The sequence below is a fragment of the Bubalus bubalis genome, chromosome 8, assembly GCF_019923935.1.
Source record: "Bubalus bubalis isolate 160015118507 breed Murrah chromosome 8, NDDB_SH_1, whole genome shotgun sequence".
In the NCBI taxonomy this organism is placed as follows: Eukaryota; Metazoa; Chordata; class Mammalia; order Artiodactyla; family Bovidae; genus Bubalus; species Bubalus bubalis.
Window position 1 is genome coordinate 29,076,701 of NC_059164.1, and position 27,447 is coordinate 29,104,147.

General features: G+C 37.8%; 1 protein-coding gene across 2 annotated transcripts in view; it reads left to right on the plus strand.

Annotated features, from left to right (window-relative positions):
* Window positions 1-25,927, plus strand: part of ABCB5 (ATP binding cassette subfamily B member 5) — a 120,365-nt gene extending 94,438 nt beyond the window's left edge. The window contains exons 21-27 of one of the 2 annotated variants that reach the window (XM_025290953.3): window positions 1,395-1,495; window positions 2,336-2,476; window positions 11,062-11,218; window positions 14,113-14,310; window positions 15,786-15,992; window positions 22,493-22,639; window positions 24,818-25,927. In XM_025290953.3, coding sequence (XP_025146738.3) covers window positions 1,395-1,495; window positions 2,336-2,476; window positions 11,062-11,218; window positions 14,113-14,310; window positions 15,786-15,992; window positions 22,493-22,639; window positions 24,818-25,015 — 1,149 coding nt within the window. In that variant the 3' untranslated portion in view covers window positions 25,016-25,927. The remainder of the gene's footprint in view (window positions 1-1,394; window positions 1,496-2,335; window positions 2,477-11,061; window positions 11,219-14,112; window positions 14,311-15,785; window positions 15,993-22,492; window positions 22,640-24,817) is intronic. The other variant, XM_044946525.2, reaches the window with a different exon arrangement.
* Window positions 25,928-27,447: the final 1,520 nt, after the last annotated feature.

The following is a 27,447-nucleotide window of genomic DNA, read 5'->3' on the forward strand; positions in this document are numbered from 1 at the left end:
CAAATAGGCAACGTGTCCTTTTCCTACTGGCTTTTTAATCTGTCACTTTACCATAAACACCAAAACTTAGAATATGGACCAGTAAGAATATGGTCCTTCTTTGGTTGCATGTATAGATTTGGACAAATCATCAAATGTTTTATTTTTCAGATTTAAAATGACCATATTAGTTTTAAAAAATAAAGGTTATTTTCTAAGTCTCTCTTATTAGTCCTTTCTCCCTTGTGAAAAGTGAACCCAAGATTTTGTGTTCATTTCTCTTTATTTTCCTCAAGATTTCAGCATTCTTATCCACTATCTTATCCACAAAATATTACAAATGGAGGTTTCTTTGAGTTTCTTTTGAAATTACAAGACTTTACAGCAGAATCCAGGTGTCCTGACCATGGTCTAGATATCCAATTCTCTCCCATAACCCAAGTTCCCCTTCAAATAACCCTGAGTTATAACCTACGTCTAGTTATAACCTAGGTCTTCATCTGTTCCACAGTCCACTCTGCCAGTCTGGAAACAGACTGTGAAAGCAGGAAATTTCTCTTTCAGATCAACATGTGTTCTCATGTCCAAATTATTCTAAGCCAAAAGTCTCCTCCATTTTTGATACCTCTTCTTTTTGAAAACTATGTAACTATGAAGAAGCATTAATATAATTAAACTAAATATCATTTTTAAGGGTTATCTCTGGCAATCCAGTAGTTAAAAATCCATGCTTCATTGCAGGGAGCACAGCTTCGATCCCTGGTTGGAGAACAAAGATCCTATGTGTTGTGTGGTGCAGCAAATAATTGAATAAATAAATATCCTTTTAAGGTTAAAGAAATCAAAATTAAAAATAGCCATAAAATATCTTATACAGAATTGAAAAGCCACACTCTATGTTACTTTATGGCAGTGTTCCTAAGTCCTTGGGTTGCTGTTTGCATTTCTGTGCTAGAATGAAGTAATTATTTATTTGATTCTCTCTGCTGTCTTTTTCTTGAATTAGCTCATAATTCATAAGACAGCTCCTTTGCATAGTTACATATGGATATAATGTTGACTAATATTTGATCCCTCTGCTTATGGAACTAGTCTAAATAGAAATTCAATGAAGACTTAAAGAAGGCTAAATTTAGATCAGTGGACTAAATCTTTTCCAAAGGAATTTTCCTTGAGTGTATTATCCTGATATATTACTTTCTTATCTTATTGTGTCCATGGGATTGCAAAAAGAGTCAGACACAACTTAACAACAACAATCTTATTTTGGGGAAAGGAAAAAAGAAGCTAAGAAAATTCATCAGAAAAACTTATTGACTTGATGTACTTAACATGTCTTCATTGCGACTGTAATTCACAATCAGAAGTTTAACCACTACTAATTTTATTTCTCTTTTATTATCTTGTTTTATAAGATAGCAACTGAAGCTGTGGAGAATATACGTACTATAATGTCATTAACAAGAGAAAAAGCCTTTGAGCAAATGTATGAGGAGACTCTTCAGACTCAGCACAGGTGATTGTAGATTCATACTGACTGTATTAACTATAGTTTGTTCCTATAAAGGCAGTACTCCCGGGTGACTGCAGTGGTTTGCCTGCCAATTCATTTGCTCTGGAATCATTCCTAATAATAGCATATCAGAATTTCTCACATAAGTCCGCCAAGAGGAGACTAGAAAGAGGAGTTGAGCGTAAGCACATTTAGAACATATGTTTTAGGTCCTCTCACATTGCCATGAACTATAACTGGGTGAGCATTTTATTATTTCCATGAAACAAGGTTGAAGAAATAATAATCTTTAAGAAAGAAACTAATATTGCTTAGCCCTTTATATTGAATCTCTAAAATAGTTCACATTTTAAAACAAATATATACACATCAAATGTGATCACTTCTTTTAATTTTAAACTAGCCCTCCTTACTTTATCAGAAAGATAGCTTTGTATTCTTTCACACTCATGCTTCTTTGGTTAGTAATGCCCTTTAATTTCCACCATTTGTTCTCTTAGTGCAAGATTAGGATAGAAAATATTTTTAAGCCAAATCTCTTTAACTCTTTCATTAGGTCTTCTTTAACAGACCTTGCCCATTCATTTGAAAATACATAGAGTCAGTTTTGTTACATCGAACTATAGAGCCATATAGCTGTAGGGAAAATCATTATTTTTGTTGTTTTCTCAGTAATAATTACTAGTAGTTAAAAAGGTGAATTCTTTTTTTAATTCTTAGAAAAAATTCTTTAAAATTCTAAATAATAATCTATCTTGTTTTCTATATTCATTACTCTACATTTATTTAAAAGACCTTGCTATACCTCATGCCCCATTATCTGGTAAATTTTGTGCATTTCAGAAATACCTTGAAGAAAGCACAGATCATTGGAATCTGTTATGCATTCAGCCATGCCTTCGTATATTTTGCCTATGCAGTGGGATTTCGATTTGGAACTTACTTAATTCAAGCAGGACGAATGACCCCAGAGGGCATGTTCATGTAAGTCGTGCAAATATATAAACTCTGTAAATGGGTTATGTACTTAAAGTAACCAGAAAGATATCTAGTTTAGAGTGCATTATCATTTAAATAATATATATGTGTAAAAGACATACTGGGAAATTTAAAAATAATTGTTATTTAATAAGTACAGTCAAGTCAGTAAAATACTGATATAACACAGGACTTCCTGGTGGCTCAAACAGTAAAGTGTCTGCCTACAATGCAGGAGACCCGGGTTCGATCCCTGGGTCAGGAAGAGCTCCTGGAGAAGGAAATGGCAACCCATTCCAGTACTCTTGCCTGGAAAATTCCATGGACAGAGGATCCTGGTAGGCTACAGTCCATGGGGTCGCAAACAGTCGGACACGATTGAGCGACTTCAATGTCAATGTCAACACCGGTGTATGTGCGTGTGCTGTTGCTCCAGTCGTGTCTGACTCTCTACGACCCTATGGACTGTAGCCCACCAGGTTTCTCTGTCCATGGGGTTCTCCAGGCAAGAATACTGGAGTGGTTGCCATTTCCTTCTCCAACACAGGTACTCTGAATTAAAGTCGCAAATGAATCACTTACTACTTCAGTTTACTAGATGTGGGAATGTAAGGTAAAATATGTCTTCTTGTTATCCATTATCTCTCCAGGTAGAGATGGCTTTAACAAGTATGATTGTAAATCAATGAGGTGAGTTCCTTGCTAAGCAAACACTCCAGAAGAAACACTTGTACATGAGTATTTCTCCTCAGGAAAGTCACACTGAGAATTGATCTTGGCATCCCAATGAGGCTGCCTCTTCCCAAAGCATTTGTTGGTGCTTCTATTTGAAACTCTGTTCACATAGTTATGAATTTCTTTACTTCATACAAATACCTAAATTCAACTTCTGAAATTAGAAAAATTAATTTTGAGTATTAATTCTGAGCTTCTTAAGTCTCCCTAAAATGTCAGAATGTTATTAATCTATATCATAAATGTCATTGCTAAACATTTAGAGCTGCCCTGAGATTTGTTTAGATAAAAACTAAGCAAACAATCTTCTTAGTTAAATAATGATACAACCTCAAAAATCACACCATCACTCTCATGCCTGCAAATGACATCAGGCAGGATATTTCTTGAACGGGGCCTCTCAAGACTGCCAACCATTCTGTTTCATATAATAATCACAGTAACAACAAACTTGATTGAGTCCTTATTCAGTATTAAGGATTTGTAATACACGATTTGCTTAATTTTCTCAACTGCCCTGTGAAATGTTATGATTCCCATTTTACAGGTGGGGAAAATTAAGACTCAAGGAGGTTACCTAACTTGGCCAAAGTCACTTAATCAGTAAGTGGCAGAGCACAGATTCAAGTTCATGATGCAAGATGCTAGGGGCTTTGCTTAGTAGACATTTATTATTATTAATCATTAGTTATTATTATTACTGTGACAAATTTGCATAGAATATTTCTGCAAAATTATTATTTTTAAATTCTTATGTAGTTTTCTGAACATTTAAATATCTAGAGTCGGGCTAATGATTACCATAAATGGAACAAGTAACTTGCTTATGTTATTTTATGGCCCTAAAAAGCAGGAAAATCAAAAGGCCCCGTACAAAAACTCCTCCTCCTGCTGGCCTACCACATTTCCTGAATTTTTTTTTTATTAAACTCATTAAAAAGGATAATTTCTGGAGCCATAAACTTTTTAGCTGTCAGAATATATGTTAAGACTATTAACATGAGAGCATTGATCAATGAACAGTGTCACATTGGTATTTCCCAGTGCCCTGAGGGAAGGAAGAAACAAGGAGCTATCTGAACTAGGAGCACTAGTATCATTTTTGATTTGTTTCATTCAACCAGACTACAAACAGACTAAGGATACTGATACTTTTATAGTGTGGACATAGGAGACGGGCTCTGAAAAATATGGGAATGGGACTGTGCAAAATGTGAACAGATAAGATTTGTCTTCAATAGCAAAATCTTCAGCTTTCTTGGAAATCCAAAGTGGTCTCTGACAACCATGATCATGTCATGAGTGTCCCTTTATCAACACTAAATTATACCTAGCTTGAAGGATGCTGCGCTTTCCAGAGTAGGACAGCTTTCTATCTCATCAGCTAAGTGAATGGAAAATTTTACAAAGTTAACCACTTCCTACTAGAACCCTCTTTAGGTAAAAAGAACTTTGTGGCGTTTTCTAAATCAGTGATTTCCTGATTCATTAATCGAGAAACTGGTTAAAAATGAAGATATTTGGAGCTCACCCCACAGATCTAATCCAGAGATATGTAGGTTTGGTGTAAGGCCAGGAACCTACATTTTACCAAACATCCAGATTAGTCTGAGGCACAGAATCTGAAGATCACTCTTTAAGAAATAAGAGTATAGGGACTGAATCCCAGGCTGCTCTCCATAGCTCCTTAAAACCTTAGAGTTTTCTTTTGATCATTTCAGAAAGTTTTCCTAGAATTATCTAAAAATTGGGAAATTCATATTTTAGTTTATTGTATAAAATAAAAATGTTTTATTCACTCTATAAAATGTGAATGTATCTTCATGAAGTATAGCTACCAGGATGAGGAAGCTGTCTCTCTTTCAGAAATGACAGTGCGCCTTTAGAAGGCTTCCCTGGTGGCTCAGATGGCAAAGAATCTGCCTGCAATGCAGGAGACCCAGGTTTGATCCCTGGGTTGGGAAGATCTCCTGGAGAAGGGAATGGCTACACACTCCAGGATTCTGGCCTGGAGAATTCCATGGACAGAGCCTGGCAGACTACAGTCCATGGGGTCACAAAGAGTCAAACATGACTGAGCGACTTTCACTTCACTTATAAAAGGAGATACACAAAGGGAGTCTTATCAGCAGAATTCCTTGATGTGCTCATAATATTAATCAGCCAAACTACTATCAACCTTAGCTTTTTCTTCTTAAAAGAAAAAAGGTCATATAGATTTCTTATGGTAGAAGCTGTCTCTATTATTGTAAAAGTTTCTCTGAAATGAGCATTTTTTAAAAGGTTTTAAACATTTTCACTCTGTTGCCTTGCAGCCAATGCATAAGCATTTAGAAAAATTTCTTGCTTAGGTTTTCATTACACATATGTGTAGTAAAACTTTCCACTTCTGCCACTGTTAGTCCTTGTAACACTTCGGGTTTACTCTAATATAAATGTACAGACTTTGAGAAATACATGTTTATTCTGTCTGAATTTTAGTGTCTTTAGGTTAGTTTCTAGCTGACTTGTCTTGTGCAATATAGTCCAGAAACCTTAGTGTCCAGCAGAGGTTTCTGTAATTCTTCATACTCCGACTTCAGAACTTGCCTCTCTCTGTTTCTTCCTTCTGTGTTATGCATATTAGCAGGAAGCTAAGCAGAGCAGATGGGTAAGAAAGAATCAAGGCATGACACCTTCAGAATAGTTAAAATAAAAGCCACAGCTTTGAAAACTGCCTGACAAGCAGAGCCAAGCAGCATATGTGTTGCAGCCTAGTCCTCCAAAAATCCAAATACGGTTCATGACAGGAAATCATATTGCACTTTAAATATTCAATCCCAGGTAGCTCAGTGATAAATTGCCTGCCACTCAGGAGACACAGGTTTGATCCCTGGGTCGGGAAGATTCACTGGAGGAGGAAATGGCAACCCACTCCAGTTTTCTTGCCTGGAAAATCTCATGGACAGAGAAGTCTGGTGAGCAACAGCCCGTGGGGTCACAAAGAGTCAGACATGACTTAGCAACTGAGCACAAGCCCAGAAAGCAAGCTAGATCCTCACTATTATCTTTGCTCTGCTAAGCCAGGCAGCCATGGAACTGTGTTAACATTATATTGATAGTTAGGAAAACAACCTTGATTAGCCAAAACAAGGAAAACAGGAAAGTCTTCTTTCAGTGTTTACTGCCAACACAGCTGCCCAACTTCTCCCCAGAGATTATCCAGAAGAGAGGAGGACAAGATAAGGAGACCAGATAGAGGGATCAAGCATTGAAGGGATCTAAAGGAGACAAATCAAGGGAGATTTGATATCTAAGGCTGTCTGAAGATTCTAAAATGGGAAACAAGTGGTAACAAACCCCAACATGCAGGACACAGTTCAGGTCAGCTTTCCACTGAAAGGAGCACTGTAGAAGGGAAAATACAGTAAACAAGGAAGTTCAAGTTCCAGGCCTAAAGTTTTCATAGCTATGTGATTCTGGGCAAATTGCTTACTTCTCTGAGTTAAGAGTCTCCTGATTTATTAAAAAGGGATAAATTTTCCTACCTTACTCCTAAGTGATCAAATGGTACCATATATATGAAAATATTCTATAAAACCTAAAGAAACAAATAAATATAAGTTGTATATTTTCTTTCTCCCTTCTGCTGAGAAAGGGATTTAGGGTAAAAAGAAAAGGATCTTTGTATTGTTACCTAGATGCAGGGAGAAAGAGTATGAGTATAGGAATAATTGTAATGGCCACTTGTGTGAGGAAAGATACGTTATCTTCCAATTCAAAAACAGAAACTTACTGGGTAGGTACTTCAGAAGTTGTGGTTTGACCTGCTGCACTAATCTACATCCATAGAAATGTGTGAGCTTATTTTCCAACAGGAAGTGTCCCATTAACTTTCAGTTCTGTGAGAGGAATAACAACAACTTAAACATTCACTGAGCACTATACTAAACACTTTACATTATTAACATATTCAATTCTCACAACAATCCTGTAAGATGCAGATAGACTTGTTATCTCCGATTGTCATGCAGAAGCAGAACCACAAAGAACATGCAGAGGGTCACAGAGCTAGTACAGAAAGGACGGAGTTTGGATGTAGTCCCAGTGGTCTGGCTGCAGAGTCAGTCTCAGAACCCCCTAGTATACTTCCTCTTGAAATAAGTCGCCAAGGTATACACACTGGATGTGGGAGCAGGGTTAAAGGGAGACATACAGACATGAACTAGTTACTATGCTAGATATTTCTATTTGGAGCAATTGTATTAAAATCAGGTTTGTTCATTTCTATGCTTTTTTTATTGTTGTTCCTAGCCGAAAGATCTTTTAAAAATTTGCATTCTACTTCAGCAGCAATGATGGGCAAGATTTCTCCATTGCTTGGAAATGCTTGAAAGGATCATTGTAGCAAGGCTGCAGTGAGAATGGCCCCATGCACCCATGAAGAATCCATGTAACTAGGGAAGCAGCTCAGCACGTGAAAACCCTCTCCAGATCTCTTCCTGCTCAATATTCTCTTTCCTCAACTCTAGCCATCCCAGAGATTTTTGCTATAAAATCAGTAAAGCAGTATAAATTCAGAGTAAATCCATGTAAGGATAAGCTGTAGATAAAGATTTCTTCTTCCATGGACAATTTACATTTAAGAAAGTTATGGAAGTTAAATTTTAGGTTTTTGAATTCTTACATATTTGTGGCTCAAGAATTTTTTCTGCATGCAAATCATTTCTGAACTGTGCAATGTTTCTTGTAATCTTATTTAGGCATGAAGAGGCTGTACAAGTATTTATCATTGATTAATACTTTGATGAATGTGTTATTGGTGACTTTAAAACATTTGTCGTCACTATAGCAAATTGCTGCTGCTGCTGCTAAGTCACTTCAGTCGTGTCCGACTCTGTGCGACCCCATAGACGGCAGCCCACTAGGCTTCCCCGTCCCTGGGATTCTCCAGGCAAGAACACTAAAGTGGGTTGCCATTTCCTTCTCCAATGCATGAAAGTGAAAAGTGAAAGCGAAGTCACTCAGTCGTGTCCAACCCTCAGCGACCCCATGGACTACAGCCTACCAGGCTCCTCCATCCATGGGATTTTCCAGGCAAGAGTACTGGAGTGGGGTGCCATTGCCTTCTCCACTATAGCAAATTACTCCTCTTTATATATCCTAAATGGGCAAAATTCTCATGACCAATATTGGCATGGGAAGCCAGCCTGAACATTTCCTGGAGTAAGCTCTTGGTTCAGAGGCCTCCAGGAGCTGGGACCAATTTGAAGAGACTTAACACTCTCATAGGGCTCAGGTGGCTCAGGCGGTAAAGCATCTGCCTGAAATGCAGGAGACCTGGGTTCGATCCCTGGGTCGGGAAGATCCCTGGAGAAGGAAATGGCAACCCATTCCAGTACTCTTGCCTGGAAAATACCGTGGATTGAGGAGCCTGGTGGGCTACAGTCCATGGGGTCGCAAAGAGTTGGACACGACTGAACGACTTCACTTCACTAACACTCTCATGGAGTTAGAGCACTGGTTACTGTGCAATAAATACTTAAGTGGAAGTGAACTGCACTTTAGTTCATTCTATCTAATTGGGCCAGATGAGGTTAGGACAGATTCCGTAGTTTTGGTCTCTTTATACAGCACCCACTGGGAGAAAAGTATAAGGGAGAATAATGTCCCTGACTAAACCCCTAGACTATTTTTGGGGGCTCCAAAATCACTGCAGATGGTGATTACAGCCATGAAATTAAATGACTCTTGCTCCTTGAAAGAAAAGTTACGATCAACCTAGACAGCATATTAAAGAGCAGAGACATTACTTTGCCAACAAAGGTCAGTCTAGTCAAAGTTATGGTTTTTCCAGTAGTCGTGTATGGATGTGAGAGTTGGACTATAAAGAAAGCTGAGCACCGAAGAATTGATGCTTTTGAACCGTGGTGTTGGAGAAGACTATTGAGCATCCCTTGGACTGCAAGGAGATCCAACCAGTCCATCCTAAAGGAAATCATCCCTGGATATTCATTGGAAGGACTGACGCTGAAGCTGAAACTTCAATACTTTGGCCACCTGATGAGAAGAACTGACTTATTGGAAAAGACCCTGATGCTGGGAAAGATTGAAGGCAGGAGGAGAAGAGGACGACAGAGGATGAGATGGTTGGATGGCATCACCAGCTCAACGGACATGAGTTTGAGTAAACTCCTGGAGTTGGTGATGGACAGGGAGGCCTGGCATGCTGCAGTCCATGAGGTTACAAAGAGTCAAACACGACTGAGTGACTGAACTGAACTGAACTGAAACCCCTAGACAGTCCCATCACCACAAAGTTAGTTTCCTGAATCTAATCCTCATCAACATCAATCCCCGTTCCATTTAGCCTCCCCTCAACATAAACACAATAAAGACAGCACAGAGCTTTCAGCTGGTGCTCTCCTTACTAAAACTTTTCTTCTTAATCTATTTTGCATCTTTGTTTTCCCTTCTCCCCTTCTCAGTAAATTTCATCTTATGGGAGACCTAACAAAGACATTAGCCTCGGTACACTTATGTCAAATAATTAAACTGACTTTTAATTATGCAAATTTTAGGACAGTAAGATATTCTGGCACATTTCAGATACTAAGGTATGTTCTTAGCTGTTCTGAGAAGCCTACTCTCATGTGTTACCTAAATTCAGTACTCACTTCTGATATTTATAGCTGAGTATTAAGTATTTTGAATGGCATTTTAAGCTCTAAATTTCGGTAAATATTAGTACTAAAAATGCCTTGACATTGCAGAGCTAGTGACTACAAAATTTTAGCATCACACATCCCAGTAAACCAGTTGTTTATATATCTTATATGGTGTTTGACCTTTATAAAGAAAACAAGGTTCAAGATCGGAAGTCTATGTTGCTGAAGAGATTGCATCAAAATCCACCCCTTGATAGGTCCCATCGCTGGAGAAATTCATGAGGGGACCAGTGTGTTTGTGTTTACCTTGCTGCGATCCAGCACAGCAAACAAGCAGCTGGGTTCTATGTGTCCTTTTATTGCCTAATGTTTAAATACTGCCAGTGAAACTTATATAATTGTTAGCTGAATTACACCTTTAGCTCTGTCACTGAGATGCAGTATTTTTCATTCCAATAATGTGTTTTCATAACTGAAATGAAAAATGAGAGGAAAAATATTTAACCATGGCCACATGATATGCCACATTTCTGTGACTATTATCCTGTGTGCTATCATCTGCATACTTACCATTTTAGAATTAATATGTTTTAAAACTGAGATCATAATCTGTAGCAGACCAAAGATCATAGCACTGCTTCCAGTCTGGCTAAGCTGTATTTTACTCATATATTGTTTTTAGGATCTTAACAAAACACAGTCTCCAAGCTTTGCTCTCTTTAAATCTTGTAGCAATTCAGGCAGATAACCAATCATCTGGCATCAATTATCTGTTCTAACTACATTATATGCAGAAAACGGGGGAATAAAACCATTCATATCTACTGTGTAAATTCAGACCTCATAACTGGAGAATCCATTCTTCCCATTGTTAGTTGAATTCTCTGTCAAATCTCCAAGCAAATGATCCTTATATCAAAGAAGCTAATAAGTTTTATATTCACTAGTTAGAGCCTTTGACCTGTCTTTCTAATTGGAAGAGAAATTTTTAAGATTACCTGAGCTCCAAAGTTATTTTGTTGTATAGGAAAGGGATAATCAATATGTGGTAGAAAATTACAAAAGAGCTATATCATTGTTGGGCCTTGAGCATTAATGGCTCTATCTGGGTCAAAAGATTATATTCCAGTGCTTGATTTTTCCTTCACTTTTAGAGCTCTTATTTGAAAATAGACCTAACTGAGATTCAAATGTTTTATCTTTTGATAGAGTTTTTACTGCAATTGCATATGGAGCTATGGCCATTGGAGAAACACTTGTTCTGGCACCTGAATATTCGAGAGCCAAATCTGGGGCTGCACATCTGTTTGCTTTGTTGGAAAAGAAACCAACTATAGACAGCTGTAGTCAAGAAGGGAAAAAAACAGTAAGCACAACTATGATTTTAAATGTCCACTTATTATTAGACTTAAATGAAGGCATTATTTGATAACTGCAAACGAGTGCTGTAAATAATTAAAAGCTTGTATAAATAACTGTTATGGTTACAAAAGGAGAAAGGGGATCTTGTCTTAATCAAATTTTCACCTCTCCTACTAAAATGTACAGATTTTATATTAAAAAATATGTGCTTCTGGTTTATTTGCCTGATGCCATGAGAATGTTCTTGAACACAGGATTGATTTATACATTTGATTTTATTTAGACTGCAAAAGTTTTAATATTGGATAAAGCTTTGCATTAAGATTTATTCATTTTTTTCTCTGATAACATATGCAAAGCAAATAGTATCTTGCTACTTCAGACGTCATTTTTCATGGAAAATATATGTGTAAACAGAAGAGAGGAAATGGGAGCTATATTAAATTATTAATATTAAAACACATGTATACATTTAGTCACAAACTCTAAAAGATACATACATTAAATATATATTCAGTTTTTCTAGACATTTTAAATTTAAAAGAATAACTATTAGGTATACACTTAAAAGGAAATTTTCATTTAAATGTATTTCCCTCTAGAATTTTAACAGTAGATTTATATGTTTGATGGCTTAAAATAGTACATTATCACTCAAACTTCATAATTATTAAAATAAATGCTAGTTAGAAATAAAAAGATCATAACATTCTTAAAATAGAATGCTTTAAGATACATGAGTGTCCCAATAAAACTTAATACTTGTCTTTTGAAAAGTAATGTAGGAAAATTTTTAAATCTTAGGATTTAGATATTTAGTAATATTACTAGTCATTTCTTTCTAAATGTTACAATAGAGGGATTGAGCACCTCACTGATAAACATTCCCATAGAACTGTATCAAAGGGATAGAATGTGGAAATGTTTCTTATAAAGACTATAAAATTAAGTTATTTAATCTTTATTGTATTTAATAGGCACTTACTTCTATCTCTCCGTATGCTTTATTTTTTAATTTTAATTTTTATTCATTTATTTTGGCTGTGCTGGGTCTTTGTTGCTGTGCTGCCTTTTCTCTAGTTGTGGTGGGCAGGGGCTTCTCCAGCTGTGGTGAGCAGGCTTCTCCTGTGGTGGCTTCTCTTACTGAAGAGCACAGGCTCCAGGTTGAGCAGGCTTCAGTGGCTGCAGTGTCCGGGCTCTAGAGCACGGGCTCAATAGTTGTGGCACACAGGCTCAGTTGTTCTGTGGCATATGGGATCTTCCCAGATCAGGGATCTAGTCTGTCTTCTGCACTGGCAGGTGGATTCTTTACTACTGAGCCACCAGGGAAGCCCACTCTCTATGCTTTAAAAAAATAAAGTCTGATAAAAACAAAACTGGCAAACAATGATTATTACTGAGGTTGGGAGCTAGGCATATATGCAAACAGTCCATTACATGTTATTCTCTCTACTTTTATAGATGTTTGAAATTTTTCCATTACAAAATGTTTAAAATAGTAAAATTTTAAATGTATTAAAGTCTGGAAGTCTAGAATATCTTTCTATACCTTTCCAAAAGGCATCAGAGCATACAGAAATAATTGTACTCTCTAAGGTTTTTTTTTAATTTTTTTTTCACAAATAATATTCATGTGATGTAATGGGCAAAAGAGAAAGCATTGAAAAAGCTAAAAATAAGCTGCTGTTAAACTTAATATTTTGGCACATATCGTTTCAGGATTTTTTTTTCCTAATTCTAAAATACTTAACCACAAGTTAATATTTCTTTCCTTTGACAACAGAATAATTTGTCAAATATTTTTTGATACTCCTCCCCTCTACCTATCTCTGCCTCCTACCTATATACTGGGCTCAGAATATGCTGAGCATGATTATTAAACCTCACTAGTTAAAATGCATTTGATTGAGGGCAAACATGGAATTCAAAAGAACCTAAAATCTTAAGAACGAAATATATAAAGAGAAAGTTAATCATCATTTAGTGATTGTTCTGGAAAGTCTTTTATAAACATCATACTTATGATATATATAAATATTGGTTTACAAATTATCAACCACTAAAGAGATTGAAGCATAAAGAGAAAAATAAATTTATAGGCAAATGTCACTGCCGAAAGATCAATTAACACAGATAAATCTGAATTTAAAATAGAGATGTAAAAAATAAATAAATAAATAAAATAAAATAGAGATGTATATAAACTGTAAATCATGGTCCAACTTATAAAAACAACATTTATACATAGTTTATGAGGGCTCCAGCTATTCTGAGTTAAGCAATAATACCTATAAAGCACAAATAATATCTGTAAAGCACAAACTAATTTTTTTAAAAGATGTATTTATTTAGAGCAGGTGGTCAAACAGCTCTTCTGCAGATCAGACTGTGACTGGGTACTGAAGCCAAATAAAACTAGTGTTTTTAGGAAGTCTGAGAGCTAAGACCACAACAACTACAGATATAAAAATCTCAACCATAATGACAGAAAGTACTGATGCTGAAGCTGAAACTCTGGCCACCTGATGTGAAGGGTCAACTCACTGGAAAAGACCCAGATGCTGGAAAAGTTTGAGGGCAAGAGAAGAAGGGGGCGACAGAGGATGAAATGGTTGGATGGCATCACCGACTCAGTGGACGTAAGTTTGAAGGATATAATGAAGGACAGGGAGGCCTGGCATGCTGCAGTCCATGGGGTCCCAAAGATCTGGACACGACTTAGTGACTGAACGACAACAACAATGTGCAGTCAGCAACGGAACAGAGAGGAACATGATGTTTAAAATTAAAATGGTTGTGGAACAGACAGTTTTCAGAAAGCACTCAGCCAGAGTGTGCTGTAGTTTGTTACAGACTTTCTAAGTCATCCTTTTAAACACTGCCAACTTTCTTTCACAGGACATATGTGAAGGGAATATAGAGTTCCGAGAAGTCTCTTTCTTCTATCCAAGTCGCCCAGATGTGCTAATCCTTCGCAGTTTATCCCTCAGTATTGAGAAAGGGAAGACAGTAGCATTTGTTGGAAGCAGTGGCTGTGGGAAAAGCACTTCTGTCCAACTTCTGCAGAGATTTTATGACCCAGTGAAAGGACAAGTGGTAAGACTGAATTCAAATACAACTTATCTGGAGGTTAGCAGAGCTGTTCTTAAACATTCCCTTGGGCTTAAGTTCAGGCTTCCTGCTATTCACTCTGGCCATCTCCACACCACAATTCTCAAACTATAGGCATGATTAGAGCTCTTTTGAATCAGCTCCATTAAGTTCTGCATCCTGATCTCAAAAAAGAAATGCAACCTCTCCCTCCTTTGAACTCCAAGGACGGTTTTTCTTACCTGGCACTTTTCTTACTCTAACTTATATTCAGATTTTCAATTATTCTGTCCCTTCAAACACCACCACATTACAAACACACAAAGACAACTTCCTGTTCTTCCTTCCCCTACCACCGCAAAAAACAAAAAGCCCATAAAAGTCAAAGATTGTCCTGATAGTCATCATTCTGCTGCAATTTACAGTCTTTTGCCCATCACAGTAGCAAAGATTTGCAAAATGGCTGTCTTCACAGAAAACAATGAACAATGAGTACCAAAATTAGGTCACACTCAGCTGTTTGCATATAGCATAGCACACTCCGTCTTTTAAACTCACCAATGATTTTCTATCGCAGTTAGAATAAACAAGAGTCCATACTATCAAATCAAGGTCCTTTGTGATCTAGCCCCTGCCTCTCCCTCCAAACTCCTCTCCTATCACTCCTACCTCACTATACACTGCGTATCAGTCTCTCTGACTTCTTCATGTTCTTTAAATACACAGTGTTTGTTGAACACACATTGTTCTTGCTGTTCCTCTGATCAAAATTTGTTCTTACTGTAACTTCTTTGCCAATGCCTTCTCATCATTCGTATCTCAGTCTAAAAATTCTACTTCCTTAGAGGTGACTTCTTAGATAGAATATAATGCATTCACCTGTCCCCTTCCCAAATCCTCAGCACATTCTTAGTCACTCTCTATCCCATTATCTTGTTATCATGACACTTTATTTTTCTGACGTTGTTGTTAGTGTGCTTATTACCTGCCTCTCTCCACTACAGTATAAGCTACAGGAGGGTAAGACCTTTGTCTTATTTATTACTCTTTCCTCAGTGCCTGAGGAGTCCTCATTACATAGTAGGTATGCTTATGCTCATCAGATGTCAGTTGAATTTTGTTACATCACTAGGCTTTAATAAAACAGGGTCCTTTACAGTGGAGGATGGTCGTTTTTCATCTGACTTTAGTCCAGAACACCAGACTTCATTCTAAACTCTGGGCAGGTCTCTAGAATATATGGCCATTCCCAGAAATGTCAAGTAAGTTTAAGAGTTGGTACTTCAGTTAGTTATTAATACATGCTGTCTGCTTCTATACAACATCTGATTTATGAGCCCTTCTCGGGTAACATTTATGCTATGAAACAGCTTGAATTCCTAACCTTCTTGTTATGATTTGTATATGTTTGAATGCAGTGAGCTGTAACATGATGCAGTTGTTGGATCTTCACAAACCATTCTCCATTCTGCTTTTGGCAGCTATTTGATGGTGTGGATGCAAAGGAATTGAACGTACAGTGGCTCCGTTCCCAGATAGCAATCGTTTCTCAAGAACCTGTGCTCTTCAACTGTAGCATTGCTGAGAACATAGCCTATGGTGATAACAGCCGTGTTGTGTCACTGAATGAGATAAAAGAAGTAGCAAACGCAGCAAACATCCACTCTTTCATTGAGAGTCTCCCTGAGGTAAGAAAATGTCTGAAATCTTGAACTAAAAGCTGTCTAGTATTTTATTGGGCTTAAGTGGTTATTTTTATGTGCTTCTTGGATTACACAATTTATTTATTGCTGGCATCTAATGTAAAGTGAGATATAAAAAGCAAAATTTGAGATTATGTTTGTGTGACTTTTTCCAAGACCAACTGTATTAATATTCACTGACTATCAGTTAATTTTCATATTTTTATTTTATACCTTCTATTCATTTATTAATTTATACTTCATTTTATACTTCTATTCATTTATACTCTACTTATGACTACACCACCATCATCCCCCTCTGGACCACCTTGAAAGTAAGTGAAAGTGTTAGTCGCTCAGTCACATCTGACTGTTTGTGATGCCATGGACTCCTCTGTTCATGGAATTCTCTAGGCAAGAACACTGGAGTGGGTAGCCATTCCCTTCTCCAGGGGATCTTCCCAACACCGGGATTGAACCTGAGTCTTCCACATTGCAGATGGATTCTTCACCATCTGAGACATCAGAGAGGACCACTTTAGTACGTTCTTAATCTGTATTCCTGCTTCCAGTCTTGCCCCTTTATAATTCTTCCTCACATCAATTGGATCTTTTAAAAACATAAAGTAAATCATACCCCTCCCTGCCTAAAACCTCCTAAAGTCATCCCTTTGAACTAAGAATGAAATCAAAACTTCTTATAAGACCGGCAGGGCCTTCTGTGATCTGGCCCTGATCTCTTTATGTGCTCACTCTCTCCAGCCATACTGACTTCTTTCTGTCTCATGAACTTTTTTATTCCCTACTGCAGGACATTTACACTCATATTTATTCAGCGGGGTTCTCCCTTCCTATGACTCTTCGAAGAGCCAGCTCCTTAAATTTCAAGCTCTTTCAAATGTCACTTTTGCAGAAGTCTTCCGTGGCCATCTTATTTTAAAGAGGACCCACCAGCCCTTATAGCCTATCGCATAGTCTTCAGAGTGCTTACCACAGTCTAAAATTACCCTGGTGCTTATTAATTTGTTTACGGTCTCTTTTTCCTACTAGAGTGTTAGGTCCTTGCCTGCCATTTTTGTCATCTCTCTGTATTGGCTGTGACAGCTGACACAAAATCTCAGAAAAGTTGAAAATCTTGGCTATCAAGAGGGCTTTAGCATAGCAAGCATTGATACAAATCCAGAATTAGTGCACAGAGACACTAATGTTGATTGCAACTTATAAGTTCTTACTATTTATACCTACATGCACACATAGATAAAATAAAAATATAGGGACTTCCTGGTGGGCCAGTGGTTAAGACTCCACACTTCCTAAAAGGGGCACAGGTTTGATCCCTGGTGAGAGAACTAAGACCCCACATGTTGCACAGTACAGCAAAAATTTTTTTAAAAAGTATATATATATACCTACATATATATATATATATATATATATATACACACACACACACACTTACTTTTGATTAGAAACAAATTTGTATAATGTGGTTTTCTAGCTCACTTTAAAAGGAAATGCCAAACTTTAGTGAGCGTTATATCAAACAACTAATCTAATGCCCTGTTTTGGGAGAAGGATAATGGTCACCATACTCTCTTTTATACTACTAGATCATCCCTCACCATCTCATGTCCACATTAATTGGTTCCTCTAACTAGAAATGGGCCATTAATTCAGTTTCCCTAACTTCAGTAAGGTTCTGCATTACTAACTATAATAGGAGTAACAAAATATTGTGACCCTATAGCTTTCCCTTTTTTAACCAAGACATTCACTGAATTATTGATTCAAGGATAGATTATTATCTACATAATCCTAATAGGGTTTTTCTTTAATTTATGTATGGTAAAGGAGAAGGCAATGGCACCCCACTCCAGTACTCTTGCCTGGAAAATCCCATGGACGGAGGAGCCTGGTGGGCTGCAGTCCATGGGGTCACTAAGAGTCGGACACAACTGAGTGACTTCACTTTCACTTTTCACCTTCCTGCATTGGAGAAGGAAATGGCAACTCACTCCAGTGTTCTTGCCTTGAGAATCCCAGGGACGAGGGAGCCTGATGGGCTGCCGTCTATGGGGTCACACAGAGTCGGACACGACTGAAGCGACTTAGCAGCAGCAGCAGCAGCATGTATGGTAAAACGGTATCCATTTTATATTTGTACCATTTGACTTTTACTGTTAAATTGTTTTTTATCTTTCATTCTTTTCATTGTACTATTTCTCAGATTTACCCAAAACTATATACTGCAGAGATTCAGCATTCTTTTTACAATCAACTTTGAGAATCATAATGTTATTTCCAAAAGAAAGAATAGCTTGTTTCTAAGTGTTTTAAGATAAAACTGTAGTTTACTTTCATATCACTTACCTGCAAAATATATAGAACCATAAAGAAATCTGGTGCCAAAATATCCTTTTGGAATAGGACAGAGAAATTACTAGTCTAGCAGTAATGTAAATGACCATTTGAAGTGGAGAAAGGACAGGGATTTTGGGAAATCAACTCGGAGCTATTTCCAGGGTTAAGTTATGGAGGTCTGAATTAATAAAGTAAAATAAAACAAGGAAAAGGATGTAAAAAATATCATAAAAGTGGAATTGTCAGGACTGAGCTTCAGGTTGTCTGTAGAAAGTGAGTAAGAAAGTACATAATACACTGGGCAGCTTTCTGGCATGAAAACACAAAGAGCATATGATGAGAGTACAAAAGCAGGAATGACGAAGTTTCACAGAAAACCACACAGAGGATATTGCTTTGAACTGGGTTTTGAAGAATGAGTAGTTCACTAGGCACAGGGAGCAACACCATTTTTAGGAGACAGAATAAGCTCGTGCAGAAACACATACATGTGAAAGGGTTTTATGTGTTTGAGGGAAAATAAGTTTAAAGTTCTGAGCATAAAGTGGGGAATTAAGAAGAAGCCACACAAATATGAGCATGGACTAAATGTGAAGGTTCTGAATTACCAGACTAAGTTTGGACTCTGTTATTATTGGAAAGAGGAAACCGCTAGACCTTTTTACACAAAGAAGTGACATGATCGAATTTTTAAAGGAAAAAAAAAAAATCATTTGAAGCTCAGCCTTTTGTTTGTGGCAATGGCCCAGACTACATGAAAGGGGCAAGTCTTGGTACATTACAACCTGGATGAGGGAAACTCAGGTCCATATTTTTCTTTCCCCCAGTTCCAATTTCCAAAAGTTCTTAAACGTCACACACTCCCCTCCACACACAAAGACCATATGTTTGAAATAAATTTGTTGGGTGGTCAAAATGACGTGAGGTTTTATGTAGTCTTTATTAATCCTACTTAGAATGAATTGTCAAATATTTCTACAGAAGTATTCACATATTTGATTACTGATTGCTACCCAGCCCTTTCTGAGGGTCTTAAATAATATATGTGTGTGTGCTCAGTTGCTCAGTCATGTCTGACTCTTTGAGACTCTTTGAGACCCTGGCAGGCTACACTGTCCATGGAATTTTCCAGGCAAGAATACTGGAGCATGTTGCCATTTCCTTCTCCAGGGGATCTTCCCATCCCAGGCATCAAACCTGAGTCTCCTGTGTCTCCTGCACTGGCAGGCAAATTCTTTACCCCCAAAGCCTGGGATGCCCAAAATAATATATATTGCATATTAAATATATATAATGTATGATGTGTACAATTTATAGTATTTTATTCTAAAGTAAAGAAAAATAGAATTGTTAAGCAACTATAGCCCTGTGGGTTTCAGGTAAAGGATTATGGACCGGTCTGGCAGATCAAGGCTAAACTTCCCTGGTGGCTCAGACGGTAAAGCGTCTGCCTACAATGCGGGAGACCCAGGTTTGATCCCTGGGTCGGGAAGATCCCCTGGAGAAGGAAATGGCAATCCACTCCAGTACTATTGCCTGGAAAATCCCATGGACAGAGGAGCCTGGTAGGCTACAGTTCATGGGGTCGCAGAGTCAGACACGACTGAGTGACTTCACTTTAGAGTGTGCCAAGGGTAACAAATCTATGGTGTATGCCATGAATAGAACCTCCAGGCATTTGGAAATATCAGCCTGGGAGAGAGAGATAACACTGGCTTGGTCTTGAGGATCCCTGAGAAATACATCAGATGTAGAAATCCCCTAGTGCCCACAATTTCACACAGTCAGCTCTCGAACCACTTCCTGGCTCCCATTGGAACCACCCTGAAACTCCTTTAAAGGGCCTGCAAGGAATCTCCAGCATGCAGTTGGTTTAGGATTAGACTCTATCTGATGTTCCTTCCAGGATCCAGTTGTTATTTAGACCCAGGTTTACATGGAACAGCTACTGTTTCTTGAGTATGTCATAAAACAGGTGATTTCAGGGCACTCACCATCCTAGTGTTTGCCAGAAAACTGATTTAGATTTTCAGTTGAAACAGGAAAGAATGAAATCCTGTAGTTCTTCATTAGAAACAAACAAAAAGACAAAAACCTTCAGTTTAAGTGTCTGAAAATGTTTTTAGATTACTATTGAGACAATATGTATATTTATATTTATAATCTGCTCTGCTTGAAAGTGTTAGTCTTTCAGTTGTGTCCGACTCTTTATGATCCCAATGTACTGTAGACCGCCAGGTTCCTCGGTCCATGGAATTCTCCAGGCAAGAATACTGGAGTGGGTTGCCATTTCCTCCTCCAGGGGATACTCCCGACCTAGCGATTGAACCTGTGTCTCCTGCATAGCAGGCAGATTCTTTACCATCTGAGCCACCAGGGCTTAATGATGGGCAAAAACATCTGAATTGTATTTTCATCCAGTTCATTCTTGAGGTTTACATCTTCCTGAAAGCTAAAGAAAGCCAAGAAATGCAAAGTGATTTCTAAGCTAGTATTATATCTTCTTCAGCTGTAATAGAAGAATCCACATACAATTTAATCTAGACTGGCAGAAAGAGCTAAAAGTCCATTATCATTGCCACCAAATCCAGTTTTTGGCTTAAGATTGAATCCTCTAATTTAGATGGGAAACTTGCGGTGTGTGGATATGAACCGTTGAGTTTTACCTAATTATCTACAGCCCTGTGATTCCAGTTTTAATAAAATGTGTTTTAGGAGGAAAAGGCCGTGGGCTAGCAGTCTCAGGTAAAATCACAAAGAAAAAAGAATGAAAGTGAAATTGCGACCGACTCTTTGCAACCCCATGGACTCTAGCCCGCCAGGCCTCTCCATCCATGGGATTTTCCGGGCAAGAGTACTGGATTGGGTTGCCATTTCCTTCTCCAGGGGATCTTCCTGACCCAGGGACTGAACCTAGGTCTCCCACATTGCAGGGAGACACTTTACCATCTGAGCCACCAGGGAATCTCCCAAAATCACAAAGGAGATAGCTCAAGTCTGTTTCCTTTGTAGACCATTCACAAAGGACACTTTTACTGGGCTTCAATAATTCAGACACTCATTGTTTGATATAAAGTAAGCAACTAAGCATTTTAAGTTGAAAAATGAACTTTGAGATTAAGGGGACATATCTGTTATTAAAGTTACTCACAAGCTCTCTCAAAACCCCCTCTGCTGGAGAAACACCTCCTGAAGGCAGCAAGGTGTGGAGGGAAAGGCAGTTGAATCAGGCCTCTCCAGGGTCCTAAGCTAAACAGTACATCATCACGTGCTGCGTTTCTCTATAATGATGCCACGGGATCCACCTTTAGAAGGTTGTACAGTTGGACTTACTTTCCCAGTGGAGCTGATCCACCCACACATCCTTGTTTGGGTACCAATGGCATGTATTTCTCAGACAACTGGCAAGGGCTAATAGAGAGCAGTATGAAACCCTGGAGGAAAGCAGAGTCAACAGGATAATGTAGAAAACAAGTGGGAGCCTGCTTGCTGATCCATTATGATTAGATATGTGAGAAATTTCCTTTACCCTTCCATGGAGTGTAATACTGAAGAGGTAGTCATTAGTAAGTAGCAGAGTGTAGCAATTTGTGAAGTGCTAAATATCACTATCATGGCCTGAAAAGTTGAATGGACTGTCTTAAGATGCCAGCCTAACTTATTCCTAGGATGATACCTGCACCACTGAGAATGGCATCATGACACCCGGAGAAATGTGCCCACAGAGATTTAGTAAGAGCCACAGCTAGGGAACCCAATGATTTCTTTTAAAATGATACTTTAAATCATTTTGACCTGAAAACAGAAGATAATTTAACTTAATGGGAAAAGATTTGTGTTTACTGGGAACTTTTTCCCTAATTTTTTTTTTTTTTAATGCTTTAATTTGAACAATTCTTTTGTAGAAGCAAAATGGCAAAGGTCTACTGTTTGTGATCAGATTAGATATGTAAATGAAATGGTAGTGTTTACTGCTGGTTTAGCATTTATTTGCAACAAAGCCCAAGAATAGATTTCAGCACTTGTTGGGACACAAATTTTATAGAGTAGCAAAATCTGAAATATTTAGATGGCTCTCGCCCACAGTTGCCATGTTAATTTAAATAACCAAGACTTGCTTTCTTAATTGCATGTTCCTGTAATAGAAATACAACACACACGTTGGACTGAAAGGAACACAGCTTTCTGGTGGCCAGAAACAAAGACTAGCTATTGCAAGGGCTCTTCTCCGTAAACCAAAAATTTTATTGTTGGATGAGGCCACTTCAGCTCTTGACAATGAGAGTGAAAAGGTAACTTTCTCTTCTTTCATCTCAGGATTAATATGAAATATGAGAGTGGAGTATTTTGGAATTTTGTGGGGGAAAAAAAGGCCTGGAGAGAATTGTAGTCATAGGGTCACCAGTTGTAATTAAGGTTTTGACCTTTATGTAAAGGTCAGAGGCTGGTGGGGAAGGGGGAGAGAGTTGGGGCACAAAGCATCTCGTGTGTTAGGAAGGTTTTCTCATTAGAATTGGTCTCATCATCAAAAGGGTCCCAATTCTTGAAATGCTTCTCCACTCAAGGAAAAAGCCCAAGGAAGATTACTTTCCTGTTTTATTATTATTCTAATGATACCAAACAAAATAATAAGGTAATCTACATATATAAGAGAGTGATCTACATAGCAATGTTGGAGCCTACTAGTTTCTCTACCTTCTTTAGAATATTTGCTCCGTTTGAAAAGGAAACAAGGGGGCAAATAGACATGTAACAATAGGCATACAATTCAAGCTTCTTCTCATGTTTAATTTTACTATATTCTTGTCCCTTAGTAGTTCTTGCATATATAGTATGTTCTTATTTGTTAAATGAAAGCTGGTTAAATGAATAATAATCTTCAATATTTATCAAGTGCTTATTATACACTACTATCTCAATCCTCACAACAGTTTGATTAATTATTCTTTACTATGTTCAATTTACAGATCAGCACACTAAGGCTTAGAAAAAGTTAAGTAACTTCCTTAAGCCCTCATGGCTTAGCTGGTAAAGAATCCACCTGCAATGCAGGAGACCTGGGTTCGATCCCTGGGTTGGGAAGATCCCCTGGAGAAGGGAAAGGCTACCCACTCCAGTATTCTAGCCTGGAGAATCCCATGGACTGTATAGTCCATGGGTTGCAAAGAGTTGGACAGGACTGAGCAACTTTCACTTTCACTTCTAATAAAGTGTATCTTGATCTAAGATCCCATGGGATTAATCACTACACAACTACTATTTGTAGATGATTATCATTCTTGATTTCCAAGGAGACAGTGTGTTATGAAAGAAAAAAATGGGACTTTTGGAATCAGACATATTTGGGCTGTAATTCTGGATTCATGTTACTAGCAGTGTGACCTAGGTCAAGTGACCTGAATTTTTCAAATCTTGGTGTATTTATCAGGAAAATGAAAATACTCCTTACAGAGATACTGAAAGGATTTAAATGAGATGACCCTCATTAGAATATTTTATATATTCAGCAAATAATCGGATTTTACCTTCTGCTTCCATTTCTTGTTTGTTCTTGTTGTTTTGTTTTTGGCTGCACTGCGAGGCATGTGGGATCTTAGTTCCCCAACCAGGGATTGAACCTGCGTTCCCTGTAATGAGAGCACAGATCCTACCACTGGACCTCCAAGGAATTCCCTTATTTCTCATATACAGCATTATAACCTCTTTGTAGCTGAGATGCTGTTTTAGCTAGGACAGTTTTACAGCTAAATTCTAAAAACAAAAACAAAAGAAACTATGAGAAGAAATGAAGTAAATAGACAATTGAGTATGGAAATACTACTTTCTGGGTTTGACTTTGAAACCACTTAAATACAAATAATGGCAATCCACTCCAGTACTATTGCCTGGAAAATCCCATGGACAGAGGAGCCTGGTAGGCTACAGTCCATGGGGTCGCAAAGAGTCGGACATGACTGAGTGACTTCACTTTCACTTTCAAATACAAATAACCATCTAATTTTTATTGTCACAAAAGCTACTCCAATTAAAAATCTTAATTAGTGTCTATAATTACTTTTTCTAGATTTCTATTAAGATATTCCACAAAGAAGGGTAGTTTCCTTGCTGCTGCTACTGCTGCTAAGTCCCTTCAGTCATGTCCGACTCTGTGCGACCCCATAGACGGCAGCCCACGAGGCTCCCATCCCTGGGATTCTCCAGGCAAGAACACTGGAGTGGGTTGCCATTTCCTTCTCCAATGCATGAAAGTGAAAAGTGAAAGTGAAGTCGCTCAGTCATGTCTGACTCTTAGCGACCCCATGGACTGCAGCCCACCAGGCTCTTCGGCCCATGGGATTTTCCAGGCAAGAGTACTGGAGTGGGTCGCCAGTACATAATGAATGTTATTAGATTTCCTTAATCAATTTGACTTGGGCAAGTTTACTGGCATTTAACCAAAGCTAGCAATCACAGGTCCTTTTCTCTTCCAGGTGGTTCAACATGCCCTTGATAAGGCCAGTAAGGGGAGGACGTGCCTAGTGGTGGCTCACAGACTCTCCACGATACAGAAGGCAGATGTGATAGTGGTTCTGCACAATGGAAAAATCAAGGAACGAGGAACTCATCAAGAGCTCCTGAGGAATCGAGACATATATTTTAAATTAGTAAACGCACAGTCAGTGCAATGATGCTGTTGGAGTTAACACATATTTTGATCTTTGTGTAATGCAAAGAAAGACTGCCTAATAATTATTTAGTATGTTTATCTTGTTTATTGCATGTATCAATAGAATCATGCTATTCAAGTAGGCATGTTTTGTTCACACACCATCTACCCTTCAGATTAAAAGGAAACAAAAATTCATTTAAGTGAGATGATGCATAGATCCTTCAATTTATAAAAAGCACATTTGCTTATAAAGCAATTTGCTGCAAAGTATTTTCCTATCAATTTCTGCTATAAAATTGGGAATATATTCCTAGAGGGAAAAATTACCCAATTAACTAAATTAAAAGATTTTAGCAAATAGACAGTATGATGTAGTTGGACCTGTGGCATTGCAGGAAGAATGATCTGGAACATCCCAAATTTTCTAGCAAATATTAGAGTAATTTTTAGAGGAGAGTAGACCAGAAAAGAGCTGGCCTTTTCTCCAGACCATCGGATTTCTCGCACAGTATCTCTCAATGTTTCTTTCAGTGAATATCCACTATTACCCAAACTTCCATTATATCCTTTTGTCAAGAGGATAGGGAGAATTATAATGTAATTAAGAATGTAAAATTTCTGGCAGAATTGGGTAGTTTTCTTCCACTTCAGTAAATGAAATGGTTTACATGATCCATTCTGAAGATTCCACTATTTCAAGCTTTGGGTTTGGCAGAGTAATTCACAAGCTTATTCTATATATGAACACTTATTTACTTAAAATAAGAGCTGCTTTTACTATGGTGAAAAAATTTAAATGCCTTTATTATTATTGAATCAAGTAATTTTTTTAAACTTTATATGTAATACATGTATGATCTTAAAATTCCACGTAAATAACAGTATTGATAAACTGAGTCATGTTTTACATTTACTTAAATATGTAATTTCATCCAGTGATTTTGTCTATTCTTCATTGTATTTCTATTTACAGTGATACTTACAACCAGCCTCCCTAAAGTGCACTCTGCCAGTAATCTGAAATGTGAAAAAAATTAAAACCATTTGTGTTTTATGCCACACTTTAGAAAATGCAAAATAAAAATAGGATTGGGGGATTGAAAACCAGATTATTGTTTAAAAGCATTGGCATGAAAGCCTGTGGCCCCTTTGCTATGTGTGGATGTCGAGCTCTTGGTGGTTTCTCTTTCCTGAATAGGGTGGTAAGGAGGGAGAGAGCAGTATGGTATCGGATATGCTTAATTTCTCAGAGCAGGAGCAGTCCAGGCTTCAATTCTGTAATGCCTCCTAGATCAGAAATACCTGCCAAGCCTATATTCTCCTTGGGCTTAGCCGTAGCAGTTCCACAGTCATACCTACAGACATCAGTGAAACACTTTCTAATTAATAGCCCCGTCTAATATTTTATTTGTATTTTTATTTCAAAAGATTTTAAAGGGTACTCCACAGGCAGAATTCTCTTAAAGCTACTGCCTTCACTGGAACAAGTAACCAGGCTGAGAACTGAGGTCCTGGATAGTATACAAGGATCTGTGGGGTTATCAGCTGATGAAGGCAGAAAGTAAGTAGAGACCAGTTGCTTTTAGTAAACATCACAATTTAAAAATTTTAAATTGCTGTATTATTTTAAAAATGGTTTTAAAATATAACCCAACCGACTTTTTATCTTACCACTCCTTAAAACAAATGGAGTTATGTTTTTATGTTCAGTAATCTTGCTGCTGCTGCTAAGTCACTTTAGTCGTGTCCGACTCTGTGTGATCCCTTAGACGGCAGCCCACTAGGCTTCGCCATCCCTGGGATTCTCCAGGCAAGAACACTGGAGTGGGTTGCCATTTCCTTCTCCAATCAGTAATCTTAGGTCATACCTAATAACCTGGCTTTTAGCCTACTCAATGTGTCGGTTTCATAGAATAGAGTGCTTTGCATATGACTTATTGTATGAAAATATTTTCTGTTAGTGTCCACCTGTGTATTCATTGTTTTAATTTGAGCTCTTATTTCCAGGATTACTGAAGCGGAATCATAAGTTGACTAGAAAATTCACTCATAAGAACTAGTCAAGGGAGGAAACTGGGAAAATTGGAAGTAATAGAAATTTAAAAGCTCATTTAAAAGACATAATTATTTTTTAAAAAATGCATGGATCATCAAATGTCTACATAGAACCTCAAGCAACACAGCTTGCCTCCTTTTAGCAAAAGCACACTAATAAAGTCTGTATTACTTTTCTATTGCTGCTGTAACAAATTACCACAAATGTAGTGGATTAAAAAAATATACATTTGTTATCTGGCAATTCTCGAGAACAGAAGTCTAAAATCAGTCTCCATAGGCTCTAGAGACAAATCCATTCCTTGTTCTTTACCCATGTACCTCAGCATGCATCCCTCAGATCTCTGATTATTTCATTATACCTCCATCTCTGCCTTTGCCCTTCTTCTCGTTCTC